This window comes from Canis lupus, chromosome 16 (genome assembly GCF_011100685.1).
Source record: "Canis lupus familiaris isolate Mischka breed German Shepherd chromosome 16, alternate assembly UU_Cfam_GSD_1.0, whole genome shotgun sequence".
NCBI lineage: Eukaryota > Metazoa > Chordata > Mammalia > Carnivora > Canidae > Canis > Canis lupus.
Genome location: NC_049237.1, coordinates 48,292,443 through 48,320,439, shown reverse-complemented (window position 1 = coordinate 48,320,439; position 27,997 = coordinate 48,292,443). Strand labels below are relative to the sequence as shown.

Sequence of the window (27,997 nt, the reverse complement as noted above, 5' to 3'; positions counted from 1 at the left end):
CACAGTCCTTGCTAACAGGGCTCGTGACTCATAATGTGCAGCCACATAAAAATCTGATATATTTTTTATCTTTAAGTATCTTTACTGATTTCTTCCTTCTATAGTCCTTTTGTTTCTATGCATCTTAGAGCAGGGGGCAAGTGGTGGGGAGGGCAGATAAGAGAGGGGGGGGAAAGAGAGATTTAGAAAGAGAGTAAGGTGACGGAGCAGTAGGAGAAGCCAGACCCAGAGTGTCACTGGGGCCCATCGGATGGCCGAGATGACCCAACAGATGGCCCGCACCTGTCACATGCGCAGGGCACGTGGAAGTTAGAGACCCTTCCTTACCCCCTCAACCCTTCCACAGAGAAGCATCACCGCCCATCAGCCCTGCGGAAAGCGCACGGCCCCCATCCCTCAAACTGTTCTCTGAGCCTGAAAACACATGTAACGTGTTTCACAGACAATACAGAAATGACAGAAATGGAGAGTTAAGCATACAATTAGGATATAAAAAAAAGAACACACTTCACTGTGGTAGATTTTAATAAGGTTTTAATAATCTTGGTAAGGAGCCACATTACAAAACGCCCCAGAATACGGAGTACAAAACCGCGAGGAAAAAAATAAAAAGGATTCATGAAAATGTTAAGAGCACTTTAAAACGGTAATCATCTTTAGGATAAAGAACCCATTTTCTTCTCAACAAAGCTACTGAGCGTGTTTAATAAAAATGAGAGGCGATGAGCGACGAGGTGCACAGGCGCGTCCCCCGTCGCAGTGACTGGGAGGCAGGTGAGCTCCGCCGCGCTGAGGCACAGCGCCAGGAGCACAGATGAGCCCCGTTACCGACAGATCTGGAATAAACCACCTCGAGGCAGGCTGGATTTCCTCACATTGCACGTACAAGGGAGGAATTAATTTACTCCCCGGTTGCAGAGCGGCCTTGGACGTGAACCATGCTGGCACATGGAGGAGCGGCGACTCCTCGACACGGGAGCAGAAGCAGGTGCGTGTGCCCCCTCCGTCCACACGGCCCTGCGGCCCCAGCAGGCAGGGTCTTGGGGGTGACAAGGGGACACAGGCTGTCTCCTCTGGAAACAACTCATTACTCAGATGAACGGAAAAGCTCCCTGTGAGGCACAAACCAGAAGGAAGAGGCGAAACCAACAGGGGTCCCCACTCCTGGAAGGACAATGTGCCACCGCCCCTGGGGGCGGGGGGGGGGGCAGCAGGCCGGCAGATGCAGAGAAAATGCGCCCAGTTCACCTGTGCCATCCCGTTTAGGATTTGGGGGTGGCTGGGTGGGGGTTCCCCTCAACTCCCTAAAGCAAACACTTCTGCATTAGCTACTGTCATGTGGGCCCTATTTTTCTCTTTCCAAGGGCACTACACATTATGCTTCACTTGGGCCAGATGTTCACATCAGTGTGTCTGTTCATCCTGCCAGAAACACAGCGACAATTATTTATTTGTCCTTTCAGCACCTGTAGCAGCGAGGAGCGGCTGTCTAAAGCAGCAGAGCCACCAGCATCCCAGCAAACCCGGAGACCAAGGGGGAGGCGCCCCACTCCAGCCCTGTGCAACAGGCCATCCACAGACTCCTTTATTTTAAACCCTAAATCAATAGTTTAAACAGATGCAGATTCCATGTGACAAGAGAGACAGTGAGGAAGATTTGAGGCTTTACATTCTTTAGATGTCTACTTTTGCTGTACTGGCTATTAAAAAGTTATGTGTAACTGCAAGATGAAAGGCATTAGCAGCTTCTTAGAAGAGGATAATCCCAATCTTTTGGAGATTTAATGAGATGTAACTCACTGAAGCTTCTGGCTTGGCATGTTGTTAATTGAATCAAAGTCAATGACAATCTTGCTGCACTTTGGTGTGAATTTCCTAAACATAAGGAACAAAATATATCAAGATATTATCCAGCGAGTAGTTAAAGCAATTTGTTTACTTTGGCTTAACCTACATTTTCCGTGGGGAGGAAAAAAATTTCCCGGGATTCACTTGATATCTTATCTCTATAGGAGCCAATTATAGTGCACCATACCGAGAGGAACAGGAACCAGAAACGACTAAGACAAAAAAAAAAAAAAAAAAAAAAAAAAGATGCATGGGGTGGCTCGGTTTGTATGTTCTCCAGCGAGCTGAGTTCATGAATTATCAGGGAGTCAAAGGATTTCTAACAAGTTAGCTGCACAACATGACACTCGATTACTAGTTTTCCCACCAGATTTATCTTCCTTCCTAAGAAATTTCTGCAGCCAACTTGAAATCGCTGGAAAGCAAGAGTAAATTTTCTTTTGCTTTTTGTACACGCCGCAAAAAACAAAACAAAACAAAAACAAACAAAAAAACCCAGCAAACTAGCTTTAGCAAGGAGTAATTTTTAAAGTCACATTCTAAGAATGCAGACATAAAATAAACCCATCATGTATTTTTACTCATTAGGGTACCTTCTGCAAACAGTTAAAAGGACAATACCTGGGGACTAATGGTATTCTTTTAAAAATAAGTAAAAGTTAATATCTAATTATTATTATTATTATGTAAACAATCTGGATTTGGAAGTCTCATAAGACACAAGAGCTCAAGAGATTCATTACACGTAACCTCTATCCCCGGGGGTGAACACGAGGGGCTGGGTGCGTCGCCAATTGCAGAACCCCACTGCTGACTGCAAATACCGTCAACAAATTGCTTTGAAAGCTTTCAGTCCCCAAAGAAGTTTCCACCATGAATCGAAGTGGCTGAACGTACCTGCAAGTAAACATACCTCCCAACCTTGGCCTGGCAAAGATAATCATAAAGGTCGCAATGGCTTCAAATCTCAATCTAAAACGTTGCTGTCGAAAGAATTCCTGGTGTCTCAACCTAGCAGGTTTCATCCTAAATTCTCAATGCCTGGCTTGTTGTACGTTTGCAAAATTCACAAAGGCTTAATGTTAATAGTACGGAACTTGTGAATTTTACTATTTCTCGCGACCAGAATCATTTAGTCCCAGCCCCCGGAAAGCTTCTAATATTTAAGTACAACATCATCAGTCAGACTGTCTTCAGGTACTTCTGTCCCTGCTATTAAAAACCCACCCCCCACATCATCTTGAGATCCCGTCACATGTAAAAAGATGCTTCCGAGTGTGGGAGTCAGATATCACGAGTAGAAATTAGACATCAGGGATCCCTGGGTGGCGCAGCGGTTTGGCGCCTGCCTTTGGCCCAGGGCGTGATCCTGGAGACCCAGGATCGAATCCCACATCAGGCTCCCGGTGCATGGGGCCTGCTTCTCCCTCTGCCTATGTCTCTGCCTCTCTCTCTCTCTGTGACTATCATAAAAAAAAAAAAAAAAAAAAAAGAAAGAAATTAGACATCAGCCAAGGTCAAGGACGCTTCTTCATAGGCCTTCACCCGCCTTCTCCCGACGCTGCCCCTGCTTACCTGAAGGCCACCCCAGCCATATCGAACAAGAGCCTTGCAGCCGTCATCTCGTCACTATCGTGGTATTTATCAGACATGAAAATAACTTCTTTTATACCTTCAAAGGCAACAACAGGAGCAGCCCCGTTAGTGTACACACATAGCTACGGCAACAGACGCACAGGAGCAGATGGAGCCTGTAGTGTCCGCGATTCATCACCTCTTCCGAGTGCGCTCGCACACAACGTCCACTTGCTGAAATACATATCTGCCCCTTCCGATACAGCAGACGATGGATTATATTTAATCTGCCCTCCAGTCTTTATGGATTTCTTTTTTAACAAATGCAAAGTGAAAACATGTCAAGTAGTCAAGCCTTGATCCGATTAACAATTTTTTTTTTTTTTTTTACTGCAGGCAATCAAATTTCTTTATTCATAAGGCACACAAGGCAACTACTCTTCACTTAAGAGGCTGATGGTTGGGAGGGAAGGTGCGGGGCGAGCGGCGTGTGCTGGGGAAAATCACAGGTAAGTGCCACCATGCTTCCAAAAATGGCTCTGCGGACCCATGCAGCCGGCTGCAGGGCCAGCGGGACAGCAGATCTGTTTTCTTCTCCTGTCCCACGGGCCGTGTTATCTGGAGGGCCAGGAGTCTGGAGGGCACTTGATACACCACCTTGCTCCTCCACCAGCCTCCAAAGGGTCTACAGGACGCTGGGGTCCGACCTGGCCAAGGAAGACTCCTGGAGGGCCACGCACCACCGGGGAGGGAGCCCACGACCTCCTTCGACAGGAGCCTACCCTGGATTCAGATCCACCCGACCTCTTCCCCTCCGAGACCCATGGGCTCGTGATAAACAGCCCCTTTAAACCACACATCTGGCTAACATGATAAGTCTTTAAATCTCAAGCTGAGAGTTTTATGGAGATAAAGTGTAGCTGAATCTTAGATGTGACAGTATGAAAAAGGTGAAATATTCAGAATACAATGGTGTAGATTTATGGTAACTGTAACGTAAGGAAAACTTAAAGTGGTACCATTCGAGTCTCATGACATTTATATGCAAAGATATGTTTAGGTCCTCAAACACCTACCATATATTAATACAAATTAAAATTTCATATACGGACTCCCAGCTGACCTTGCCTCTGACAGAAGTTCATTTCTCTCCCTCTCCCCCTAATCTATGCACAGTATGTCAGAGAATAGTAAATTGACAGTAATTATATGCAATGCCTGTGTTGTTTTTTGGCAGCTTGCAGTTTAAGAAGTTGCAAACTAAATTAAAAACATGCTAGGAATCACGGAGGATGCAATTAGTCTTGGAATACCTGGCAGCATTCAAAACCAAAACACAGGAAATCTCTTGCAAAGTTGATAGTGCAATTAATTTAGATCTAAACAATAGCAATTTCGGATCAAGCACTTCTGCAATGAGCTGCTGATGGGCAGGCAGCAATGCAAATGTGACAAATGGAACCGGCCCAGCTCCTACCTGCCTGGATGATGAGCTTCGCACATTCATTACACGGGAACAAGGCGACATACATAGTACAGCCTTTCACATCGGCTGAGTTTTTGTTCATGATGGCATTCAGCTCGGCGTGGCACACTGTGGGTTTGGAAAAGAGAGAGAAACTTGCATCACAACTCATAAGGAGTAAGGCTGCTAAAGCATGCCACCCCCACCCCAAAACATACATAACATAGACTCAATTTTTTTACAAATTTATTAAAACAGAGAAAGTACTGGGGATACCAGATGAGGGCCACGTGGTCTGAGAGGTTGGCGATTTAGCAGCAAAACAGTTCGGTGGCCGCGGCCCTCCCTCTGTAAGCACCTGGAGCAGCCAGCAGAGGCCAAGGTCAAGTATCTTCACCCACCCTGAGCACACAAATAGCTCAGGGTTTCACCAGCCCTGGGGGTGTGGAAGCGAGCACATTAAATGGCTCATCTGTGCGTTGACATGCACACGCAGGGATATTTGCTGTGACCGTTAAGAGCGCAGGGTGCGATGTGAAGAGCAAGAGAATGAGGAAGTGGGGGGATCCCTGGTTGGGTCAGCTGTTTAGCGCCTGCCTTCGGCCCAGGGCATCGCCCTGGAGTCTGGGGATCGAGTCCCACGTCAAGCTCCCTGTGTGGAGCCTGCTTTTCCCTCTGCCTGTGTCTCTGCCCCTCTCTCTCTCATGAATTAATAAGTAAAATCTTAAAAAAAAAAAAAAAAAAAAAAAAAAAGAATGAGGAAGTGAAGCTGAGCACTTCTATCTCGAGGGATTTCCTTCACTGCACGGTTCTGGGCCCACATTCACACCAGGAAGATGCTGACAGAGGACCAGTGGTTTGTTTTATGTAAGGAACGCCTTCATCCACTTAAACAAAAGTCATGTTCTTCTTATACGGGCCCATCCCACCAACGGTCCCCAAACAGTGATCCAAGATCGTGCCCAGACTTGCTTGAATTCACGGTTAAAGGGAGCACCCTCCTGGCCACCCCTGCAAACCTGTAAGCCCAGCCAACTTCCCAGGGGTTGGGTGGGTGTCCCACCACCTAAGCCCTCAAGGAAGTAGAATCCCCTACCTGTCCGGGAGGCCCCTATATTGCTCTCTTACACTGTTATTTAAGTGTCTGGGTGTGTTGCTAACACTATAGTATAACCTCTCCCGGGGGGTGGGGGGGGGCAGTGATTTGCAGACTTGTCTGCACTTGTCTGGGGTGTGGCCTGGGATTAAGAGATGCCCCACATGATTCTAAGGCGCACACACATTTCACAAACACATTTCCTCTGGAAACTCCTAGGGGACCCAACACACACTAAACACACAAGTGCTAAAGCAAATGTTTGTTGAACAAATTAATGACAATCTGGCCGTGGTCCCAATCATACAGAACTGCCAGAATTATAAATATGGGGCCCTCAGGGGGACTCCCCACCCTCTCCAACCCACCAACCTCCTGCACTCATGTGGCCGTATGAAAGTATGGAAGCCTTAAATGAAGAGCAGCCTAAACTCCCAGCTCACGTACATTGTAGCCATGACATAGGCCCTGATCACTCTCTTTCGGTGCCCAGGCCTCCCATTTTCAGAACTGTAACTGTGATGCTGCAGGCAGAAAGCTGACCTGGGGGCCCTGCCAGGACATGTGGGGGAGTGCTCCCTCCAGCCCATGAATGCAATGACTGAGGAGGTCTTCGCTGTGTGTGGGAATGAACAGAGCCCTGGTATTGTAAGGAAATCTAAAAAAAAAAAAAAAAAAAAAGTGCTCTGCTTAATCAGATCAGAGCCCATCAGAGAATAATCCCCGCCCGCCAGCCTCAGACGGACCCGAGCCACCATCCCAGAGAGGATGGGAGAGAGACAAGACAGGCTCTCTGGCTTGGAGGCCTTGGGGACACTGGCCTCAGAGAGGCCCCCCTGGTTCCGTCTACTTCCCTGGTGACCAAGATGTTCCCAAGCTGGGATTAACACTGCTCGGTGTTAACAATTAGATGTAATTGTTTCTTTTATTTCCCCCTTGAGGGCAGAGACCAGTCGTCGAGGTTCTCTAACTCCCCCAGAGTCTAATGCGATGCCATGAACATAATGGGTGTTAAATATTTATTGAATGAATAAAGGAGGAAAAGCAGATTCCAATTATTGATGGTGACTTTGGGAAATACAGAAAGTCCTCTTAAATTCAAATGTCAAGAGTATGCTTTCCCATCTAATAAATATTTTTTGATGGTGTTGGTATTAATCTTCAGAACTGCAGAGTTTCTAAGTCTGTTCGGGAACAGTTACACCGTCGTCTTTTCAATCTCTAAAAATGGTCACATGGACAGCAACCATCGTCCTCCAATTCATCTGAGGCCGTTTGGGATAAAATTTAACATCATAAGGTCTGGATTCATTAATGAAAATTACCACATGAAATAGAATTCTCTTGGGCCGCATCCGCCATCCCTGTATAAAGGGTGGTTGATAGAAATAATACATGGGGTCATAAACAGAATTCCTTCCTCTTAGCCACAAAATCACAAGAAGAAAAATACAAAGCTTCTTGTCAGAAACATGAGGTCTACTGGGCTGTATGAACAACTGAGGGTCAGGCACTCAGGAGACTCATTTTTTTTTTTTTTTTTGGTTTCTCCCTTTGATCTTTATTTTTTTGTTTAAATTCAATTAACATAGAGTGTATTACTGGTTTCAAAGGTAGAGTTCAGAGACTCATGAGCTGCATATAACACCCACTGTTCATCGTATCACGTGCCCACCTTAATGCCCATCACCCAGTGACCTCATCCCCCCACCCCACCCCCTTCCAGCAGCCCTGTTTGTTTGCTAGGGTTAATAGTCTCTTATGGTTTGTCTCCCTCTCTGATTTCATCTGGTTTCATTTTTCCCTCCTTTCCCCTATGATCCTGTTTTGTTGCTTAAATTCCACATGAGTGAGATCACAGGAATAATGTCTTTCTCTGACTGACTTATTTCACTTAGCATAATACCCTCTAGCTCCATCCATGTCCTTGTAAATGGCAAGATTTCAATTTTTTTTTTTTTTTTTTTTTTTGATGGCTGAGAAACATTCCATTGGTTTGGAGTCTTCCAAGACTCCTTAAAAGGGACCATTCAGTCCCCAATTCTACAGATCCCAAACTAGTCAGTGACCAAAACAAAGCTCAAGTTTTCTATCCACATTTGACTTCTCCTCATCTCTGCGCCTTCAACTTGTCATCACAAACACGCCCATCCAGCCTTCCCCAGACCCCCCTGGCCCACCAAACCCCATCTGATTAACACCAGCTTCCTTCCTCGGCCTACACCTAAGAGTCTGAGGAGAGAAAGCCCAGCAGGAGAAGCCCCTGCCACCTCAGCTTGGCCCCTGCCTAGGTCCATCTGTCTGATCCTGAGGCCTGAGAGGTTTCTGGCCGCTCCCCACAGCCTCCACAGCTCCTACCCGTGGTCTCCCGTCCAAAAGCATCCTGCCTTTCTCCTCAGGACTGACCCACGAGGGAGGCACCATCCCGTCAGCCTGACCTCCCTCCACACTGTGCTCCGCTGGGTTGGTTTCTGGTAGGTCAGCCAGAGTGGAGCCTGGGGACTCTTTTACCAGGACTTGCCAACCACACTATCAGATGACAGGTGACTGCCAAATCTGCTTCAGGCCAGAGGCTAAGAACCTTCCCCGTACTCCCCACCTCCCAGGCAAGGAGGGAGGAAGAGCTTTGCGGCAAGTCAGCACCAGGTTCAGGGCCCAGTTGCCACTGGACGCTATGTGGCCCTTGATGAGGTGTGTCCTTTGGGTGGGCAGGAGTAAGAGACTGAGAAAGTACATTTCCAACTAACTAAATAAAAGTGAGTTTTGAAACATCAAGTAATCTAATTTCTAGCTTTTTCCTATCGTGTGTCCAGTTGCCTCCCTCCTTCCTCTAGAACAGCTGATCTTCTCCAAGACAGGCTCTCAACAGCAAATCAGGAGCCTTCTCTCCTAAGGCCAAGGGCACCTGCAGCCTTGGCCCGGCTCCCCTGGGGACCGTCCCAGACGGCTCCTCCCTCTCCCATCCTCTCCATCAGAGGGTTTACTTGGTCTCCACTCTCCATCTTCTCAGCACTTCAGATCTCTTTTCTTCCTTTGGAGATGAAACTGTCCTGCCTACAACTGCAAGACTAATTTATTTTTTAAATAATCATTTCTTGACTTCATAATGTATATACAAACCTCTGTTTTTTGCTAAACCAATACTTTACAAACTGTAGGTCAAGAAATCAGTGTAGTGAGTTACAAACAGCTTTTCTCCCCCTTTTTAACGAAAAGGATGAAAACAGAAGAATCAGAATGGGTCCCCTATGGCAAAGGTTAAGTCCCGTTCCTAAAAACTCTAAGGGTGTGTGTTGTGTCTCAGGCATGAACTAAGTTTGCTGGGCTGCCATGTAAAAAGTGTGTAAAGATGGGGGCACCTGGGTGGCTCAGGAGGTTAAACCTCTAACTCTTGGTTTCACCTTGGGTCATGACCTTGGGGTCGTGGGATCAAGCCCTGAGTCAGGCTCCACGCTCAGTGTGGCGTCTCCTTAAGACTCCTCCTCCTTCTCAAAATAAATAAATACATCTTAAAAAAAAAAAAAAAGTGTGTAACTATGGAAACCTGTTGACTTCTGTAATATGTTCCTAGTAATATTTACAACCACTGGAGAAAAAAAGGCTGTGATTTGTAGAACCTCCCGATTTCAGTGTTGTGACTACTCGCATTTGGCCAACTTCAAGCTCCCGGCATGACAGAGTTGGGAAGAGAGATGCAGGAGCTGCTCAGGTGAGCTGGCAAGAACTAGCTCCCACACACATCCCTGGATGGCCTTATCTACACCAAAACCCAAGGCCTTTCTGGTGGCAGTCTGCAACAGCTCTCCACTTGAAACCCTCTCAGGCACCAGATCCTGTGGAGCCTTCTACTTCTCTGTGGGTCCTTTTCATTTTCTTGCCTTTTGGGGGCATTTCCCAAGGTTTGATCCTGCTCTTCCCTTTTTCTCCTGTAGTCACTAAGAATTCATGCATTTGTAGGTTCTCAGATGGCAGATCTATTTAGGAGAGCCCTGGAATCTACAACTCCCACCCAGTGTCCCATCTTCTCCTCAGGCCCTTGCTTTGGATGGTCTGAGGTTTCTCTGTAACTTTTCTCACTATGATAAACACTTTGCAGATACCTGACAGCAATAAATGAAAGAATAAATCAATCTTTTTCTAGTGCTACTATTTTTATTCTGTTGCCTGGCAAGAACTGCAAGAAGAGCTGCAAATATATGAGAGCAAAAACCAACCAATGAGGAGTGCTTCTGTTCATGACCTTGAGATGCACAGTTTTTATACCTGTAGTAAGAACAAGACCAAGTATCCCAAACATACACAGTCCCTAGGAAGTATTCATAAGATAACGAAATTGTCCAAAAAAAAAAAAAAAGACAAAATTTCCAACTATCTACCTAAAATTATGCATCTATGACTAAGCAATAAGCAAAAGAAATCTCTAAATACTGCAAGTATATTTGATAAGCATGAAGAGAGACACAAAACCTTTCCATTATTCTCAACATTGTTTAAAAGGAAAAGACTCAAATGCTGAAAATAATCAGATTAATGCTTATAAAGTTCTTGACTGCCAGAAGGAGAACCTCTGTTTCAGGTAATTATAAAACAATTCATATGCTTTGGTCTTTTTTTTTTTCTTTTCTATTACTAACTGTCAGAATTCAGAACTGCATTAACCTTGGACCACTGAGAAGAGATTGTATAATTAGAAAACTGTATTTTTCAAATTCCCTCTTACTAGGGCTTGATTAATCCTCACTGTCTCAGGTAGGCGGTTCCCTAGAAGTTTGACAAATTAACAGGATATATTCCATCCTGGCTAGATTTAAGAGATTCAACGTTTTATAGATTTGACTTTCATCTCATTTAATACAAGACTAAGACAACTAAGACAACATCTCTTTTAGAGAGTACTATTATTACAGTTACTTAAATAGGTTTTTTAAAGTCTTGAATGATGCTAAACAAAGGCTAACTGTGGCACAATAATTTGGTGGTAACAGTGTGGCTCTACCCTCACCTCCTCTGTGTGTGCTACCGGGCCAGGATGGCAAATACTGGGCCTCACAAAATTTGGAGTCAGGAAGACTAAGTTTCTCTTCTGGTTAAAGAAACTCTACGGATTGGTTAAAACTCCCCATTTTTAGTGGTACAGAATGTGACCTGAAGAAAATGAGGGGTTTCCTGCTAAGGCTGACCTGAAACGGGGTGGAGGGAGGGCAGGCTGGTGCAGCAGCTCCCTTAGGGGCGGCCTGGAGGGTCACACGTGGAGCACCTGCTGCCCCTCCACTGGTTCCTGCACCACCTTCCGCCAACTCTCTCCAGGCTGGACCGGACGAGCCTTGGCAAGTCACCGGGGAAACAGGCCTCTGCCCAGACCTCGAAGATGGAAGGACAGTTCACTCGCTGACAAGCCAGAGGGACAGGACTCAAGGACCAACAAGCGTCTGCTTCTGGCCTTCCAGAATCAAAAGGTGGGAGGCTTCACCCTGCAATTAATAATTGACATGACATGGAGCCTGCTTCTCCCTCTGCCTGTGTCTCTGTCTCTCTATCTCTCTGTGTCTCTCATGAATAAATAAATAAAATCTTTAAAAAAAAAATTGACATGACATGGGGTACCTGAGTTCAAAGTTGACCTGTGCATTTTTTAAAAATAGCTCAAATGTTCATTTTTACGAGATATTCCACTTCTATTCTGCTGACAAAGCTTGTTATCATTACCTCTTGAAATAAGGACGCAAGTGCTTTCATTCCAGGGGTCCCGTCGCTGCCAGAGTCCCTGCACCCCCACACATCTCTCTGCCGGGGCTCAGTCACCCTGTTTCCTGTGCTCAAAGCCCCATGGGCGTGCAAAGTCCACTGAGGGGTGGCTCACGTACTTGCTTCTCTAACAGATCCATTTAGGGAACTGGGGCTTCTGGAGCTAAAATGGAATTTCAACTACTTATTTCTTAATTATTGAAAGATATCCTGACAGGGCCTCATACATCACTGCCAGCCTCCAAAGTACCTATCCTTCAAGTCAATAATTTAACAATAGAGTAGCCGCTACATGTAAGCCCCCCGCCAACCTACCACCACCCCCTAGAGCACCACCCCAGATGTCACCGGTGTTCACTTATTACGGCAACCTGAAATCCCAAACAAACGTTCCTAGAATTTAGCCTCCAGGCGAGGCCAACGCTCTACCTTGGATCTTCCCTTCATGAAGCTTCCATATCTAGAAAGAAGTAACCAGACTTGGTATCAGAGTTTTCAAAGGATTTGAGCTAAAGGCAGCGTAGGGAGGAGGAACACCTTGGATATGACAGCTGCATCATGTCCTGAAGACAACTCCAACCACACAGGCCCAGGGACCACCTGCAGCCTCTGCTCAACTGCCCTAGGGGTGCCCCCCCCACCCGTAGTCTTCCTCGCTGACACCTCCTGGCATGCTCTGAAGCATATCTCACTCTCTGGGCTTCTCAGACGGAGCCAGGGGAGCATCCTTCTCTGTACTGGGCGGCAGCAGGGAGGGGAGACAGGTTTCAACTGGAGGCATTTCCCGCAGGCGCGTAGGGATGTGTTCTGGCGGCAGGTGGAGGGCTCACAGGGCTGGGCGCAGCGGCTACAGGAGCAAGTGAGCCCAGTCCAGGAGCACGGAGAGAGTGAAGTAGTGGGAAGAGGAGGAAGCGAGGGGCTAAACGCACCGTTGGTAGGTAGATGGGGCACTGGATCTTCCAGGGAATGGTGTTTCTGTGGAAGAAAGGATCTGGGTTGCAAACGGCTTTTCAGAACAAGGAGGGTCTACACCGTGGGCCTGGCCCACACAAGCGTGCAAGTCCCAGCCTCGCTCAAGGACGAACAGGAATCCCTTCCTATCTCACAGGCTCACGATGAAAGCCACACGGGGGAAGTGGCGGGAAAAACCTCTGTGACCTATCAAGAACCGTGCAAATAACGCCCGTACGACCAAGGGTCGGAACTGGACTCATTGCCGGAGAATGGACAGCCTCACCCCTGCCTGGTCCTCGCCGTCATGAAGACGCGGGGGTGCCAGGTACCAGGTGTGCCAGGTGCCAGCACTTCCGCCTCACCTGGCCACGCCGCAGCTGCTCGCTCCCCGAGCTTGGGACCAGGCCCCCCTGCCACCGGGTCTTTCTGCCCAGAAGGTGGGGCCACTGGGCCTCACAACCTTCTGTGGCTCTGAGGGCCACACGGTTCCAGTACAGGGACCATTCTTATTGCAGCGTTAAGTTTGCGGGTGAGAATAAGAACAGGCAGAGGTGAAAAGGCAGAGGAGCCAGCCCGCGCCCGGAAGACACCTGGAGTCTGTTCTCTAACCGCAGGTGCCCAGACAGGGGTCTCTAGTGGGGGGACGGCCGGTCACTCACTTGCAAGTCGCAAGGAGCCTGATCGGCGAGTCTCGGGGCCCGCGGGGGGCAGCCCTGCCTTCCCCCCACTCATCCTACGTGCCCCTCGGTAGACCAAGGCACCCGGTTCTGGGGCCCAGCGGATGGCTCTTGCGGCCCCTGGCTTGTGCCCTGCGGGTCCCCTCGGCTGGCTACTCCTCCCAGGCCCGGGCTCCTCCACCCACTGCCCCTGGACCAGACCCCGCGGTGGAGCCTCAGCCCCTGGCCTGGGAAATGGGCAGAAAAAGACCCGTGGTCGTGACCAAGGCCCGTGGAGAGCACAGCCCAGAGGGGCGCCCCGGGGGAAGCCCGTGCTCCCTCAGCCCTCCTGCCCCCCTCCTGCCCTCCTCCTGCCCGGCTGCTCAATCGGAGAGAACATGTGTCCTTTCCTCTCCCTGCTGCCCCGGCCGGGCCCCTGCCCCCTTCCCCACCGCCTGTCGCTAAGGCTGCTGGCAGCAGCTCATGCCACCCAGGGGAGCCACTTAGCCCCAATGGTAGTGCTTAGGGCTAAAGAGATTTCTGACTGTGGTGTTTCCATTATTGACAATAAAGCCCCCAGAACTCTAATTACATTGCTTCCCCATGTGCTAAGGGCACACAATCAGGTCAGAGGGAGGAGGGGCTGGAAGTGCTGCAGGTCCCCGGCGGGCAAGCCGGCCCCCTCCCTTCCTACTGTTCCCCAGAAATACCTGTTTGATGCAGAAAAATGTACTTGAGAAACATGAATAGAAACACAACACTCATCGCCGCGTGACAGCTTTGTGATGCAAATGCACACTGCGGATTCGGGGCTTCCCCCACCCCCTGGCGCTAATCGCTTTCAAAGGGTACGCTGGGACCGAGCACTGGAAGAGGAGTCAGGACGCGCGGTCTAATTAATTCCGGCTCTGCGAGGCCCGCCTCAGGCAACTCGCTGATCCTGTTGCGGCAGCAGAAAATGGGGCTTCACCGACCTGACTCAGGCCTTCGGAGACGAGGCAGGAGCTGGTGACCCTGCCCTACTTTTCCAGGATGTGACTCGGGCAGGCCCTGCACACTGCGCTGGGCTCCCGCCCCCTGTGGCCGTCCCCTGTGGCCGGGCCCTCATGCTGCCCCCTCCCCACGATCCTAAGCCCAGGGGCTGTAAGGGATCACAGTCGCCCCTGCACCCCCACGGACCCCAGTGTGGGCGGCCACCCCCGCTCCCCAGGGCCCCTCTTGTACCACTCATCAGGGAGCCTGCGAGGCCACCCCCTCCCACCCTCGCAGACCTTCCTCCTTTGCCCTTTCTGGATTCATCCATCTCCTCGTGCAGACGTAGAAAGCCTTCTCTGGGTCCATCTCCCAAGCCGGCCACCGCCCTCTGTCCCCCGCTGTCTTCACAAACAGCCCGAACTCACCCCTGCACACCATCCCCTCCCCTGCTGTCCCTCTCCAGCTGGCTTCCACCCCCCTGCCCACGCTGGCTCTCCATCAGAGCTGCTCTCGGCAGCGACAACAGCGACCTCCAGGTCGCTGAACACCGAAGACGTCTGTGACCCTTCCTAAACCTCTCAGCAGCCTTTACCGTGGCTGACGGCTCTCCCCTCTCCCTGCCCTCCTCCACCTGAGTGCACCCTCCTTCCCTTCCTCCTCCACCCAACCTCTGAGGGTCGTGGTTCTCAGAAACCAGGCCCAGGCCCAGCCTTTGCACCCTCTCCCCACACCCCTTTACCCATTTCCAAGGCACAATGTCACCCGGATGCCAAACATGGCCACACTGCAACCCAGACCTCTGTCCCCACTCAATGCCCAACTGACTACATGACTCCTGAGATCTCACAGACATATCAGCCTCCAAGGTCCAAATCTTCCCCGCACACCGAGGTGCTCAGGCTGGAACTCCCTGGGGAGCCAGGTTTCCCTCTGTGACCCCCTGTCACCCAGCCCTCTTGATGCTGCCTCCAAAATACACCCTAGATTCACCCATTTGTCTCCATCTCCAACACCCCCACCCCTGTCACCACAGTGACACACATGCCACAGTTACCTCAGGGCTGGCATCCTCATTTCCACTCCTGCTCTGAACCATCCCCTCGTCCCCCACACACCAACTTAATCTTGTAATAACTCCTTACCCCATGGCCCTCAACCTCACCTCATTACTCTGACCTTGACCTTCACCACGAAGTGTGGGCCAAATTCTTTCCCTCCCACAGGAAGCTGCAAGCACCTTCCCACCCCAGAGCTTGCACCCAGCACTCTCTCAGTGAGGAATGTCCTTCCCAGCCCCAAACACTGACTAGCCTACCTTGACCTTGGGAATCCAGCAAATCCTTCAGCTATTCGCCTCCAGAAGTCACTTCCTCAGAAAGGAATATTCAACAACATCCGATTATTTCAGTAAGGTCTATCCCCACCACTGTTAGTCTGCGAAGTCCTTGAAGACACGGGCCTCGTACATTTTATTTACTACAGCAGCGTGCCTGGCGTGGATGGAACATGCTGAGTGAATGACCACGGGTGAACATCCTCTGAAAACTGTCTCACGATTATAAAATAAGTCATGATTCTTAAAAAGGAAGGGACTCGGGAAGCCCACCCATCACCGACGACTTAAACAAGAGAACAGATGAGTCATTAGTATTTATCTCAGTTCCTAAAAAGTTGTAACTCACTTGAAGAAGGAAGAATGACACTGAGGAATTTTGCTTTTTCACCTAAACTCAAAATTAATGGCGTTTTGAACAAAGCCTTTTAATTGCAGAATTAAAAAATTCATGCTCAGTTATCATATTCAATATTTTAAATTTACCATGGCATCTATCATTTGGAAGAGGCACAGAGATAAAACTTACACCTCCACTAATGAGCTAGGGCCGACCCTCTGGAGAGGAGAGCGGGAGCAGAGGGAAGAGCGGTCCGACTCCCTTGCTCCCACCAAGGAGCTGCAGAGCTCCATCCATCTCGGGATTTCCCAGTGCCCTGTTGCAGGAAACAGTCAGGCTGATTCACAAAAAGATTTCTGAAGTCCTTCCTTTCCCTTTGGCCTTAGAATAACCTCTTGTGTCAGAGAGTTCTAAACCTGCCTCCTTGATTCACAGATTTCCTTGCACTTTGATGTGGGGTCTTTTTCTATCCTCCAACCTTTTTCCATCTAATGCCTTCGAATCCCAACGTTTGTGGGGTGACCTGTACTCTCCAACCATCCCCTCCCGCCTGTGCGCTCTGTCTCTGTGGGATTCAGAGTCATCTTAGAACTGGGGCAGAGTTCCACCGCTAGAAGGACAGAGCGAATGAAGCCTGCTTCTCTCCTTGCTAATGGGTCCACTCACACAGATGCGTATCCTCTGTGTGTCACTGCCACCAAGGGCTTTTTACAGCTCTGCAGCTTTCACCCAGTAAAGCTGCAGAGCCCCCTTCAGTCCTGCAAGCAGAGAGCAATGGCACCCTAATCTAATGCAATCAAAGCTATACTGCTTGATTGTTCCTTAGAATTCTATCACTGAGGGGAGTCCTCGGGGATCATTTCTTTCATAAAGATATCGAGGAGTAAGTGTCAATTTATTAACAACCCCACAATGTCTGGGTGTAAACCCACCACACCTGAAGCCTGAGGTCTGGGTTTTTGTTTTAAGCACTGTGCAGGCTTTCTTAGCTAATGTGTATATTAAAGACATATAGGTAATCTCATCCAAATATTTTTTAAAAAGGTCCTAAGGAAGAAAAACAAAAGCAATATAAATGTCTGCAAAAATCTTCAGGAACCTGGTTGTATTACCTATGTCCAAGAGCAACCAATATACACCTATTTTTTCTTTCTTTTTTAAGACTTTATTTATTTTGAGAAAGAGACCAGGAGCAGGGGGAGGGGCAGAGGAAGAGGGAGAAGCAGACTCCCCACTGAGCAGGGAGCCAGAAATGGGATTAATCCCAGGACCCCGAGATCATGACCTGAGCTTAAGGCAGATGCTTAACTTACTGAGCCACTCAGGTGCCCCAATATACACATATTCTACTTTAATACCAGTATTAATAAAGTATACAAAACAGAGATTCTTCCTTGATGGAAAAAAACTCAAAATAAGACCTTAGTCATTCAGGCTGATTTCAGAGAAGATGAGCCCAAATCAGCAAAAACAGATCTATAATAAATCAACAGAACAAAGGCTAAGGAAGCCCATTACTGGCAGGTGCCCCCTGCATCCCCTTTGCATGGTAGCCCAAAGTTCAGAGCCAAGACTTATCAAAATTAAAAAATTAAAGAAGTTCTGTTTACCACAAGGAATATCCACTTGCGCGCAGAAAATTAATGTGCTCACATACTTAAAATCTAAAATGGGCTGAATGCTGGGACGCCTGGGTGGCTCAGTGGTTGAGCGTCTGCCTTTGGCTCAGGGCGTGATCCTGGGGTTCCAGGATGGAGTCCCACATCAGGCTCCCTGCATGGAGCCTGCTTCTCCCTCTGCTTGTGTCTCTGCCTCTCTGTGTGTGTGTCTCATGAATAAACAAAATTTTAAAAATAAATAAATAAAATGGGTTGAATGTAACCTTGAAATTGTATTGATAGTATTAAATTTCTCAACAAAACTTTTATTTTTAGAGACAGTACAAAGATAAACTTTAGTTCACTTCCTGTTCACTAATTTGGAAATCACTACCCTTGGATTATTGAATTAAGGTTTATTCCAAATTTCCATTAAGTAAACTGACTCTTTATAAAATACACACAAATGTGTGTATTTTTATGAGTAGGATGGATCCCTATGGATGAGCATTTTTGGTTTTCCTACATATGCTTTTCTACATATGCTTTTCAAAACTTATTACTATCTATACATGCTTTGTAGATATTCCTAGTAAAATAGTAACCTCTAGCTCTTCAAAAATAATTAACCCTGAATCTATAGATTAAAATATACAGACAAAAGGGTGCCTGGCTGGCCAAGTTGGTGGAGTATGTGACTCTTGATCTAGAGGTCATGAGTTCAAGCCCCACAGTGGGCATAGACATTACTTAAAAAATAATAACCAATAATAAAATAAAAAAATACATAGATAAAAATCAAATAAATTAACCCTCCAAAAATCATGATTTACTCTTAAGACTTTATGAACAGTTATACCTGAACATGAAATATCCTTAAAATTAAGCTGATGAATTTCCAGGGGGAGCCTCAGACATAGGCTGTTGTATTTCCCCATTTGTCTAAAGCATCACACAATGAAACCTGAGTTTGTCCCTCGATTCATAAAAATAATCTTTATTTCTTTCCAGGGTAAACTTGCTCAAAGGTTCCCCGTTGATTACATTAGTTATTTTGTACGCAAGGTCCTCCTTAGGCACACTGTCAGGGCCATGACCGCTCAGAGGCCGAGCAGCGGAGGGACGGTGGGAATCTGCAAGGGAAATTAGAATTCTGTAGGAAAAGAAACAGCAAGTCATCAAATCCACGGATCTGCCTAACACAACCGGAGGGCGTTCAATTTCAGCTAGCTGAAGGAACAAATTTGATCTTAATTACGAAGAAGCTTCTACAAGTTTTGAGGAAGTCACAGCTTAAGAAGGATCAGTCGCCTAACTTCTTGATAAATTAGTTTCTCAAGACTAACCTTTTGGATGCCAAAGAAATATATCACATGCATGGCAGTCAGGAAAATGTCAGTGTTCAAGGGGGTAAGGTAAATGGCTAAGTAATCACGAAAATGACATCTATGCATGCTTAACAATATGCTAACTCTCAAACATAAAGATTACATTTAAATATAAAATATAAAGAAGCACCGCCACACTCTGGCGAAATTGTTGAGAGTTGCTGTGCTCCACAATGCTGTTATTAATGCCAGCACTGTCCTCCCCAGCATCATATGGTTTTTTTGAGATTTCCTGCAGAAACATGAACTGACCCTGGTTGGAGCCCCACATCTCCATTTCTGCCTGATGGATGCATCTAGAGCCTGGCTGCCACCCACTCTCCAGACATCAGGACCACGATCCTTCCATGATGAACAAGTGCGGTGCAGCAGGCAAAGAAAGCAACCCCGGGCTTCCTGATTGATCGGGACAGAAGAGGAGGCCAGGCAAAGAGGCAGGCTCGCCCACACGTCTATCACCGACAGGACACAGCATGACAGGCACACGCAGGCACGCTTCATGGGCATAGGGAACACGGTTTTAAAAATGCCAAGTTTTGAACAAGGCCTCTCAAGGATGAAGGATGTCGATCCCACTCCAACTCTCCGGTCTGTAAACTATGTCACCAAAATGTGTTATGAAAACTCAAGGAGAGCATGATACCTGAATTAGCACGAGTGTTTTACCTCCACTTAATAAAATTGGTATTTTGATTAAATGTGCTCCATTCTAATGAATTTCACAAAGAGAAAGGAGTTTAAAAAAATGTCAGCTGAAAAAAAAAAAAAAATGTCAGCTGAATACTTCATCCTCCGTTTAGCAACCACTCCCTTCCTAAAAATAAAAATCTTCCAAAGCTTTTTTATATGGTTAAATTAGATCAATCTGCTGCTTCCCAGTTTTTTAATTGTCATTCGTGTGAAAAGGTGTCACTTTTAACGCTGACTTCTTCCTGCCACTTAATGTTACCGACAGCATTACTCTCTTTTGGATTTTTCAGGAAAAGAATGAGATAAAAAGCAGTTTCCGTGGCAGGGGCGGGAGGGGGGGATCTTCATTTTCCATATTAATACTACATTATAATCAAATAGTTTCATGAAGTTATGATCCTCAGGTTGGAAGAACAAAAAACACCCTTTAAAAATGCCTCTCCAGAGACACAGCCCGGAAAAAGCTCCATCTTCCTATTATGTTACAAGTATTCTATGCTTCCCTCCTTTCCACACTGTGTCAATCAAGACTAATGAGTCTAAACCTACAGAATTAACACGGAGAATTGAGTTGTATATGTTATGGGTAAACCCAAACTTAACACAGAAATGTGAAAAGCAAGCCCCGTGCATTTGGCGCAGGCCATCACCACGAGAGCCTTCGACCTGCTGGGTGTCACTTCTTCAACTAAGCCTCTGCAAGCTCAAGTGCTCGGCGAAAAGGAGCAAATGCGTGGTCCACTGTGCTTCGAGCTAAGCAACCTTCCAGAAAAGCTGAATTTCCAGGCCCCACAGGAGAAACAGCTGACCTCAGAATTGGGACCCGCCTCCCCGCCTGTGTGGCATTACAAAGGATACTTAACGTTTCTGGGCCTTTCCTTTCCCCTCCATAAAAGAAATGGACAGGCTTAGACTCTGTAGGCACCAATTCGGAGGCACTGCTATAGCTGGGTAAGGAGCACAGACCACACACACTGCGGGAACTTCATGCCCAGCACACACATGTGCCTTATCTACACACACAAAAATGCGGCTTGATAAAGTTCAGAGTAATGCAAAGCGTTACGGGCATCAAGTAGCTCTTGTCATCCACGGCTTTTCTCACTCAAAGATGCCAATGGGGGCGCCTGGGTGGCTCAGTTGGTGAGGCCTCAGACAACTGATTCCAGCTCAAGTCCTGATCTCAGGGTCATGAGATCGAGCCCTGAATAGGGCACCATGCTGGGCACAGAACCTGCTTAAGATTCTCTCTCTCCTCCCCCACACAGGGGAGGACTCTCTCTCTCTCTCTCTCAAAAAAAAAAAAAAAAAAAAAAAAGATGCTAATGATCTCACTTATGTGTGGAATCTTGAAAACAAAATAAACAAACAAAAAAAGCTCACTGATGCAGAGAACAGATTGGTGGTTGCCAGAGTTAGGACCCAGGGTAGGAGTGGTGAAATGACTGAACGGGGTCAGAAGGTACAAACTTCCAGTTATAAAAAAAGTAAGTCTTGGGGAATGTGACATACAGCATGGGGACTACAGTGAGTAACACTGTATTGCATGTTTGAAGGTTGCAGGTAAGGTAGGTCTTAAAAGTCGTGGGGTTTTTTTTTAAGGTTTTTTTTGAGAGAGAGGGAGCGAGCATGAGCAGGGGGAGAAGCACAGGGAGACGCAGACTCCTCTCTGAGCAGGGAGCCCAATGCAGGTCTGGATCCCAGAACCCTGAGATCACGACCTGAGCTGAAGGCAGGCGCTTAATGGACTAAACCACCCATGTATCCCGATTTTAAAAGTTCTCACACACATGAAATTTTTTTGTAACAATGTAAGGTGACAGATGTTAACTGGACTTACTGTGGTGATCATTTTGCCATGTATACAAATAATAAGTCATTACGTTGTATATATGAAACCTAATATTATGCTACATGTCAACTGTACTTCAAAGAAATACAGGGATACTTTAACTGGCATTATATTGGGGTCCTGGAAGGGTTGTTGATATTAAAAGGGGGTCCTCACCTATTTAAAAGAACTAGGAAATCACTGGTCTAGAACTCTAGATGCTTCCTAAAGCTCCTTTACAGGGATTAGCACATAATCTATCTTTCCTCAGCAGCTCAACCACCGTTCATGTCGGTGAGGAAAGGAAGAGTTAAAATTAAGCCTACTCAGTTCCAGACATCATAGCTGATTTTTTAAATTATGACTTAAAAACGGAAGTTAAAAAAAAAGAAAGAAAAAAACCCCTGCATTTTGGCCAATTATCACCAAACATTTCTATTACATCCAAGGCTATCCAAACATTTATTTCTCTGTGGCCCAAAATCCTTTGAGAAAACAAGACTGAGGGCACAGTTTATATAGCTAGTCATCGTTATTTAGACTTAAAGCCCATCTTTACGTGTATTATGACGGCAGTAACACTAGATGCCTTTTAAAAAGCATTTAATACCTTCTACGACTTCTTTACTACATCAAAGTACAAGTCTATTCTTGTGAAAGAAAACCGTCATTCTAGCACAGCTGCATGTAAAATGAATAATTGATAAGCAAGGGCAAAGAGCTTTGAAAACCTAGAAGTAGCATATGGATAGTACAAAATAATGCAGAAAGACAACCAGTGTCCTGAAACTCAGCAACTATTCATAAAACAAAACATAACAAAACAGAAAAATAAAGGTGCCTGGGTGGCTCAGTCGGTCAGGTGTCTGGCTTCGGCTCAGGTCATGATTCTGGGGTCCTGGGATGGAGCCCCGTGGCTGGTGGGGGGCAGGAAGGTTGTCTGTCCCTGCTCAGTGGGAGGTGTGCTTCTCCCTCTCCCCCTCCCCTGCCTCCCGTTTATGCTCTCTCTCTAATATATAAAATCTTAAAAAAAAAAAAAATCAGTGAGGTTGGACAAATGCCTATATGAGGTTTGTATTTTTTAAATTCCATTAGAAAGGAGCTCTGAAAGTACTGCCTCCAAGTTGGGCAAAAGCCAATGTGTAAGAACAAACACAATCAGCTATTGCAGAAGTTTCGGAGCACTGCGAAGTCAGAGGCTGCCCATGGGCAGCAAAGCCTTTGGCCTCTCAGTCATTGCCACCCATCTGCCCGGGGCTCACAGTGACCCAAGAAGGTGGTCCAGGTCCTGCCAGGACAGTCACTCAGGAACAGAGGAGGACTCCTCTGCCCCCGTCCAACCACCAGCACCTTTTTACTGGGTAAAGAGGCCTCAGTGGGGCAGCTGGGCAGCCACAAACTCCTCCATTGGGCAGGAGGCCCGAGGCTTCTGCACGTGAAATAAGAATAAGCATCGTGGTTTTCACACCTCCTGGTGCAGACCTTAAACATGTGGCCCTTTGCACTCTTGAACTCCTACATGGGACAGTGACCCGTACTGTGAAAAATCACGCTCACATGTCCCTCCGAACAACTGATGATTTCCCTTCTTTCTAACCATGGAAAGCTTACAGAGTCACAACCAGGAAGATGACAGAAAGTCTCTAAAATGGGGCACCTGGGTGGCTCAGTGGTTGAGCATCTGCCTTTGGCTCAGGCCATGATCCCCGGGTCTTGGGACCAAGTCCCACATCGGGCTCCACACAGGGAGCCTGCTTCTCTCTCGGCCTGTGTGTCTGCCTCTCTCTGTGGGTCTCTCATGAATAAATAAATAAATAAAAATCTTAAAAAAAAAAAAAAAGTCTCTAAAATGAGTTAGCACGCGATGCATTTGATGCACTCCACGCAGCTGCCCCGCGAAGGCAGAGAAGTCAGTTCTACTCTCTCCCGTCTGGGACGGATCCTTCCTTCTCCCGCCAGCGGTGGAGTTAAAAGGACTGACGATGGAACCCCCCAATCACGGAGCTCTGCTTTATTCCTGGAAAACCCAGAGCGCTAGGCAGCCGCCCACCCCAACCCTGCCCTCAGGTCACCAGGCCTTCCTCACCTCCAGGCAGTCTTCTTTTTCTTTGGAAAACACAGCAGTTGCCCTGAGGCAATTTAAAAACTCATGGGGCTTATTGAACATGATTAAAACATTAGTAAAAATATTAGTACACAGTAGTAAAAATATATAAATTCGGCTAAATGTAGACTTGGAATTCTTGAGAAACCCCCAGAGGACAGCCTACCATGGAAGAGTCAACAAAGCAGAAAGGTCTTACATCACTCCGCGACGCTTGCTTCCTAAAGGCATGATATTTCCCATCTGGATGGCCTTAATCTACTTTACTCCCAGCAGAGGCGGTTGGTTCATTCCCAGACATAAACACAGGTCCTCACAATACGAAAAAGCCAGCAACTAGCGTAGGCAGCTCCGTTTGCCTCTTTTAGAGCATCGGTTGCATATTCTCCAGGGAATTAAAGTGAGGCTATGGCTTGTCCCTCCCGGCCTCTGAAGTGGTTCTCCTGAGAGTTCAGATATTCAGCAAGTTATAAGAAGCATCCTTCCCTAATTTAAATTCGCAAATCAGAGGGGCTAGTGGGTGGCTCAGTGGTTGAGCCTAGGCCTTTGGCTCTGGGTGTGATCCTGGGGTCCTAGGATTCCCACATCGGGCTCCCCACGGCGAAGCTGCTTCTCCTTTTGCCTGTGTCTCTGCCTCTCTCTGTGTGTCTCACGAATAAATAAAATCTTATTAAAACAAAAAAAAAAGTTGAAAACCAGAGCTGGCCAGGCAAAAGGTTTTGGGTTCCACGCATCTGGGTTATGGTCTGACTACCGTTTAGCCCCTGCAGCAGGAGGAAGATACGGAATCATCCATTTCCATTTGGAAAGCAGTTAAGGGGACGCCTGGGTGGCTCAGTGGCTGGGCACCTGCCTTTGGCTCAGATCATGATCCTGGGATCCAGGATCGAGTCTTGTATCCGGCTCCCTGCATGGAGCCTGCCTCTCTCTCTCTCTCTCTCTCTCTGTTTCTCATGAATAAATAAATAAATATTTTTTTTTAAAAAAAAAAGGAAAGAAGTTAGGGTTCGAAGCCAACAGCCAAGAAATAATTCTTGATATGTCTTTGGTGTAAAAAGGTGGTTTTATTAAAGCATGGAGACAAGACCCGGGGACAGAAAGAGCTGCCCTGGGGTCATGAGGAGCAGCCTGTAATATACTTTCAAGTAGAGAGGAGGTTAGGGATATTACGGATAGGGTAAGTCTCTGAGGAATTTTGGAAGCAAGGTTTCCAGGACCTTGAGGGGGCTGGCTATTGTTGGGGAAAGGTCATTTATTACCGTGTAATAAAACCCGAGTCATGAGCCCCTTCAGATGCGTATCGGAGGGCCATGTGCTTGGAGATGACTGCTAACCTATATCTTGGTGGGTAGAGATAAAGGAAATTTCTAAAGGAATTTTTATATGTTAGGGTAGACTTACAGGATCCTGAGAGTTGCGCTAAGATCACCTTTTGCCCTTAGCCAAGTATCACCATGGAGGCAGCTGAGTCCCTAGAAGAATGTCACTCTGCCTGTTTTGAGGACTTGTCAACAGGCTGTAGGTAGTGAGGAAATTTAATAATGTTTCTTCTGCCTTAGTTTCCCACATCATAGCTCACAGCTGTTTCCTACTCCTAGGAGATGAGCTTGAGACTTCCTCAGTAGGCAGAGGGGCTGAATGAACCCTGCTTCTCATCAGAGCAGAGCCCTGGCCAGTACTCGGTTAGCCAGCTTTGCTTCCAAGTAGCCAAGAAACCACCGGCACAGCCACCGAGCACATCCTCAGCTACCTCCACCAGGCGCCGGGGCCTCTGCAGAGAAGGCCACCATCCATGCTCTGCAGGTACACGGCCTGGCAGGTGCCAGGGAAACACAGCAGGCCCCCACAGGCAGCAGATCCCTGGTGCTCAGGGCCAGGCTGTGTGACCACTAACACGCTTCCATTTGTGGACTCTCCTTGACACGTAAGCATCAAGGGCAGGAAATGGATTTTTCTTTTGTCCGGCTATTGAGGACTAAAAAGATACGATACCTTCTGACCAACTACCTTATCTAAGCACCGTGAAGGCTATGCCACGAAGCAGAAGGAAACACGGAACAGGCCCTACCGTAAGGGTATTTGGTATCCAGCTTACTCGCTGCCGTCCTCTCCCAAGGCAAGTGGTCATCGCTGCACCCATTTGGCATTCCGTTATACCCGATGCCGACAATCTTGTTTTCTGCATTCACGATGCAGGCTCCGACCTACAGGGAAACGTGCCCAAAGGCTTGGTGACTTTGAGCGGCTGGTCTGCCCCTGGACACCAGAAGCTTGCAGAGCTCCAGAGTGAGCATGCGGCTTTCAGCAGTGTGTTAAGTCCTCTGTGTCTCCTTGCTTGCTTTCTGTGGCAGCCCCCACAAGCCAAGGAGAGCAGAACCCTTCACCCCAGAGGGGGTACAAGAAGTCGAGAGCGGTGGCATGTGAAAAAAGGCAAGCACACAAGGGAGGCAGCACAAAAGACAGATTTAATCTGCCTTTGAGTCGCCAGGCAGCCACCGAGCGCTTTCCTTCTGTAATGTGTTCGTTTCCAGGTATCTCTGTGTCTGTGAGTGTCCTAAGATCCTCCTACAAAAGTCACTTACCTGTGAATTTGGATCTTTGCTTCTCTGTGCAGCTAAGAAGGCCACTGCCATGAAATACTCAGGCCATTCCAAATAGTCATCACGTTTCTTGCAGGGAACTTCACTCATGCTGGGTCTAGAAGGAAAACAGTGCTTGAGAGAAGCAGCATTTTGGTCCACCTGCTTCCCAGCTCAACGCAACCACATCTAAACTCTGGATCTGCAAAGCCAGACAGTTTCAGTTACATTTAGAAATCACAGATCACGGGGCCCCAGAGAGCGTCTGGCCTTGAGCAAAAATATTAAATTATGTCACTGTTTCAGAAGTTCGGATTTGGCACGTCGTTTCACATTCCCAAATATTACATCTCTGTGCTTTCTCGTAGGATTCTTTTTTCCCCAATTATTTACACATGCCTGCCCCGCACACTGTTGTCACCTGTCGCCTCTTTCTCTTTTAGGAAAGGGAGTCAGCGGGAGAGGGAGGGAGAGAGGAAGGAGAACATTTATTGGTCACGTGCTGCCCACACTGTGAAGGGTCATACACATCGTCTGACCCAAGCCTCATTCCTGGCAAAGGAAGGAACATCCCATCCTACGGGGAGTCCCCGGAGTCCCACAGGATCGGCATCCACGCCGGTCAATTCCGCCGGAGTCGTCTCAACTCTGATACTAACCAGATAATCTGTCCCCTTAGCTTCGAGTCCGGTTACTGAATCAAACCAGGAGAAACCATGAGAAGAAGCGTCAAGGGCTCTTCCTAAGGCCAAGTCTCAGCGAGCGGGATCTAGTCCCTCGGTCCGGGCGGGCGCAGCCTCCAAGGGGCCTCCGACCCGCAGGGCGACCCGCAGGGCGGGCGGGGTCCTGTCCCGGGGGAGGCCCCGGCACCTGGGCGGAGGCGGGGAGGGCGGGCGGCGGTGCCCGGGGCGGCGGGGCGGGCGGGAGCCCTCGGTGCCCCCCTGCGTGCCCCCCTGCGTGCGCCCCGCGCCCCGCCCCCCTGCGCCCCGCGCCCCGCCCCCCGCGCGCCCGCAGGTCTCTCGGCGCCCGCCCCGGCTCGACCGCGCGGGTCCACCCCCGGCCCGAGGCCCGCAGCCGCCGTCGCTGTGGGGCGCCCGCTCGGCGGCCCCTAGACGGGAGGGGGGAGGGGGAGGACCCGCGGGGGCCGGCGGGGTTCCCCGGTCTGCGCGCACCCCCGCCCGGAGGCCCGGAGCCCGGCTGCTCCGGGGGACACGTGTCGGCTCACCCGGCCCCGGCCCCGGCCCCCGCCCCGGGAGACCCCGCGCCGCAGCCCCACGTGGCCCAGGAAGCGCCCGCGTCTCCGCCTCCGGCACCGGCCTGGGTCGGCTGCCCCGAGCGAGCGGGGCTCCGGGGGGGGGCGCCCGGCCCGTCCGCGCCCCGCCGCCCCCGCCCCCGCCCCCATCAGGCCGCGTACCCGCCGGGCTGCTCCTCCGCTCGGTCCGCTCCAGGCCCCGCCGCCGCCGCCGCCGCCGCCGCCGCCCCGGGGAGGAAGTCGGGAGAAGAGGCGGGGCCGCGCGGGGCCGGAAGGTGCTGCAGCCCGCGGCCGGCGCTCCGCGGAGGGCCCGGGGGGGGGGGGGGGGGGGGGCGGGGGGTTCCGCCGTCGGGGCAGTTTGTGTTCCGCCCCGCCCCGCCCCCGCCCCCACCCCGGCGCGCCCCGCCCCCTCAGCCCTCGCTCTGAATCTGAGTTTTCCATGAAAGGCGACGCGAAGGGGCCCAGGGCAAGGAAAACTGAAAAGGGCAGGAAGCAAGGGGACCCGCGTGGGGTCTCCGGCATGCGCCGGCCGGGTCAGCGCCCTGGGGCCCGCGGGCGGCGGTGTCAA

The 27,997-nt window shown here is 48.8% G+C and overlaps 1 protein-coding gene across 5 annotated transcripts; it reads right to left on the bottom strand.

Moving 5' to 3' along the window:
- Positions 1–516: 516 nt before the first annotated feature.
- Positions 517–27,723, bottom strand: LOC119874667 (dCMP deaminase). Of its 5 annotated transcripts, XM_038560458.1 has the most exons (8): positions 26,837–27,037; positions 26,181–26,295; positions 25,667–25,802; positions 12,659–12,704; positions 4,901–5,017; positions 3,424–3,520; positions 1,955–2,060; positions 517–1,875 (listed from the first exon to the last, which is right to left on the bottom strand). In XM_038560458.1, exons 3-8 carry the CDS (start codon positions 25,781–25,783, stop codon positions 1,840–1,842), a joined length of 519 nt encoding a protein of 172 aa, XP_038416386.1. In that variant the 5' UTR covers positions 25,784–25,802; positions 26,181–26,295; positions 26,837–27,037; the 3' UTR covers positions 517–1,839. The 5 variants fall into 5 exon arrangements, with proteins under 5 accessions (XP_038416386.1, XP_038416383.1, XP_038416384.1 ...); XM_038560455.1 differs by lacking the exons at positions 12,659–12,704; positions 26,837–27,037 and adding an exon at positions 27,592–27,723; XM_038560456.1 differs by lacking the exon at positions 12,659–12,704 and having other exon boundaries at positions 26,837–26,993.
- Positions 27,724–27,997: the final 274 nt, after the last annotated feature.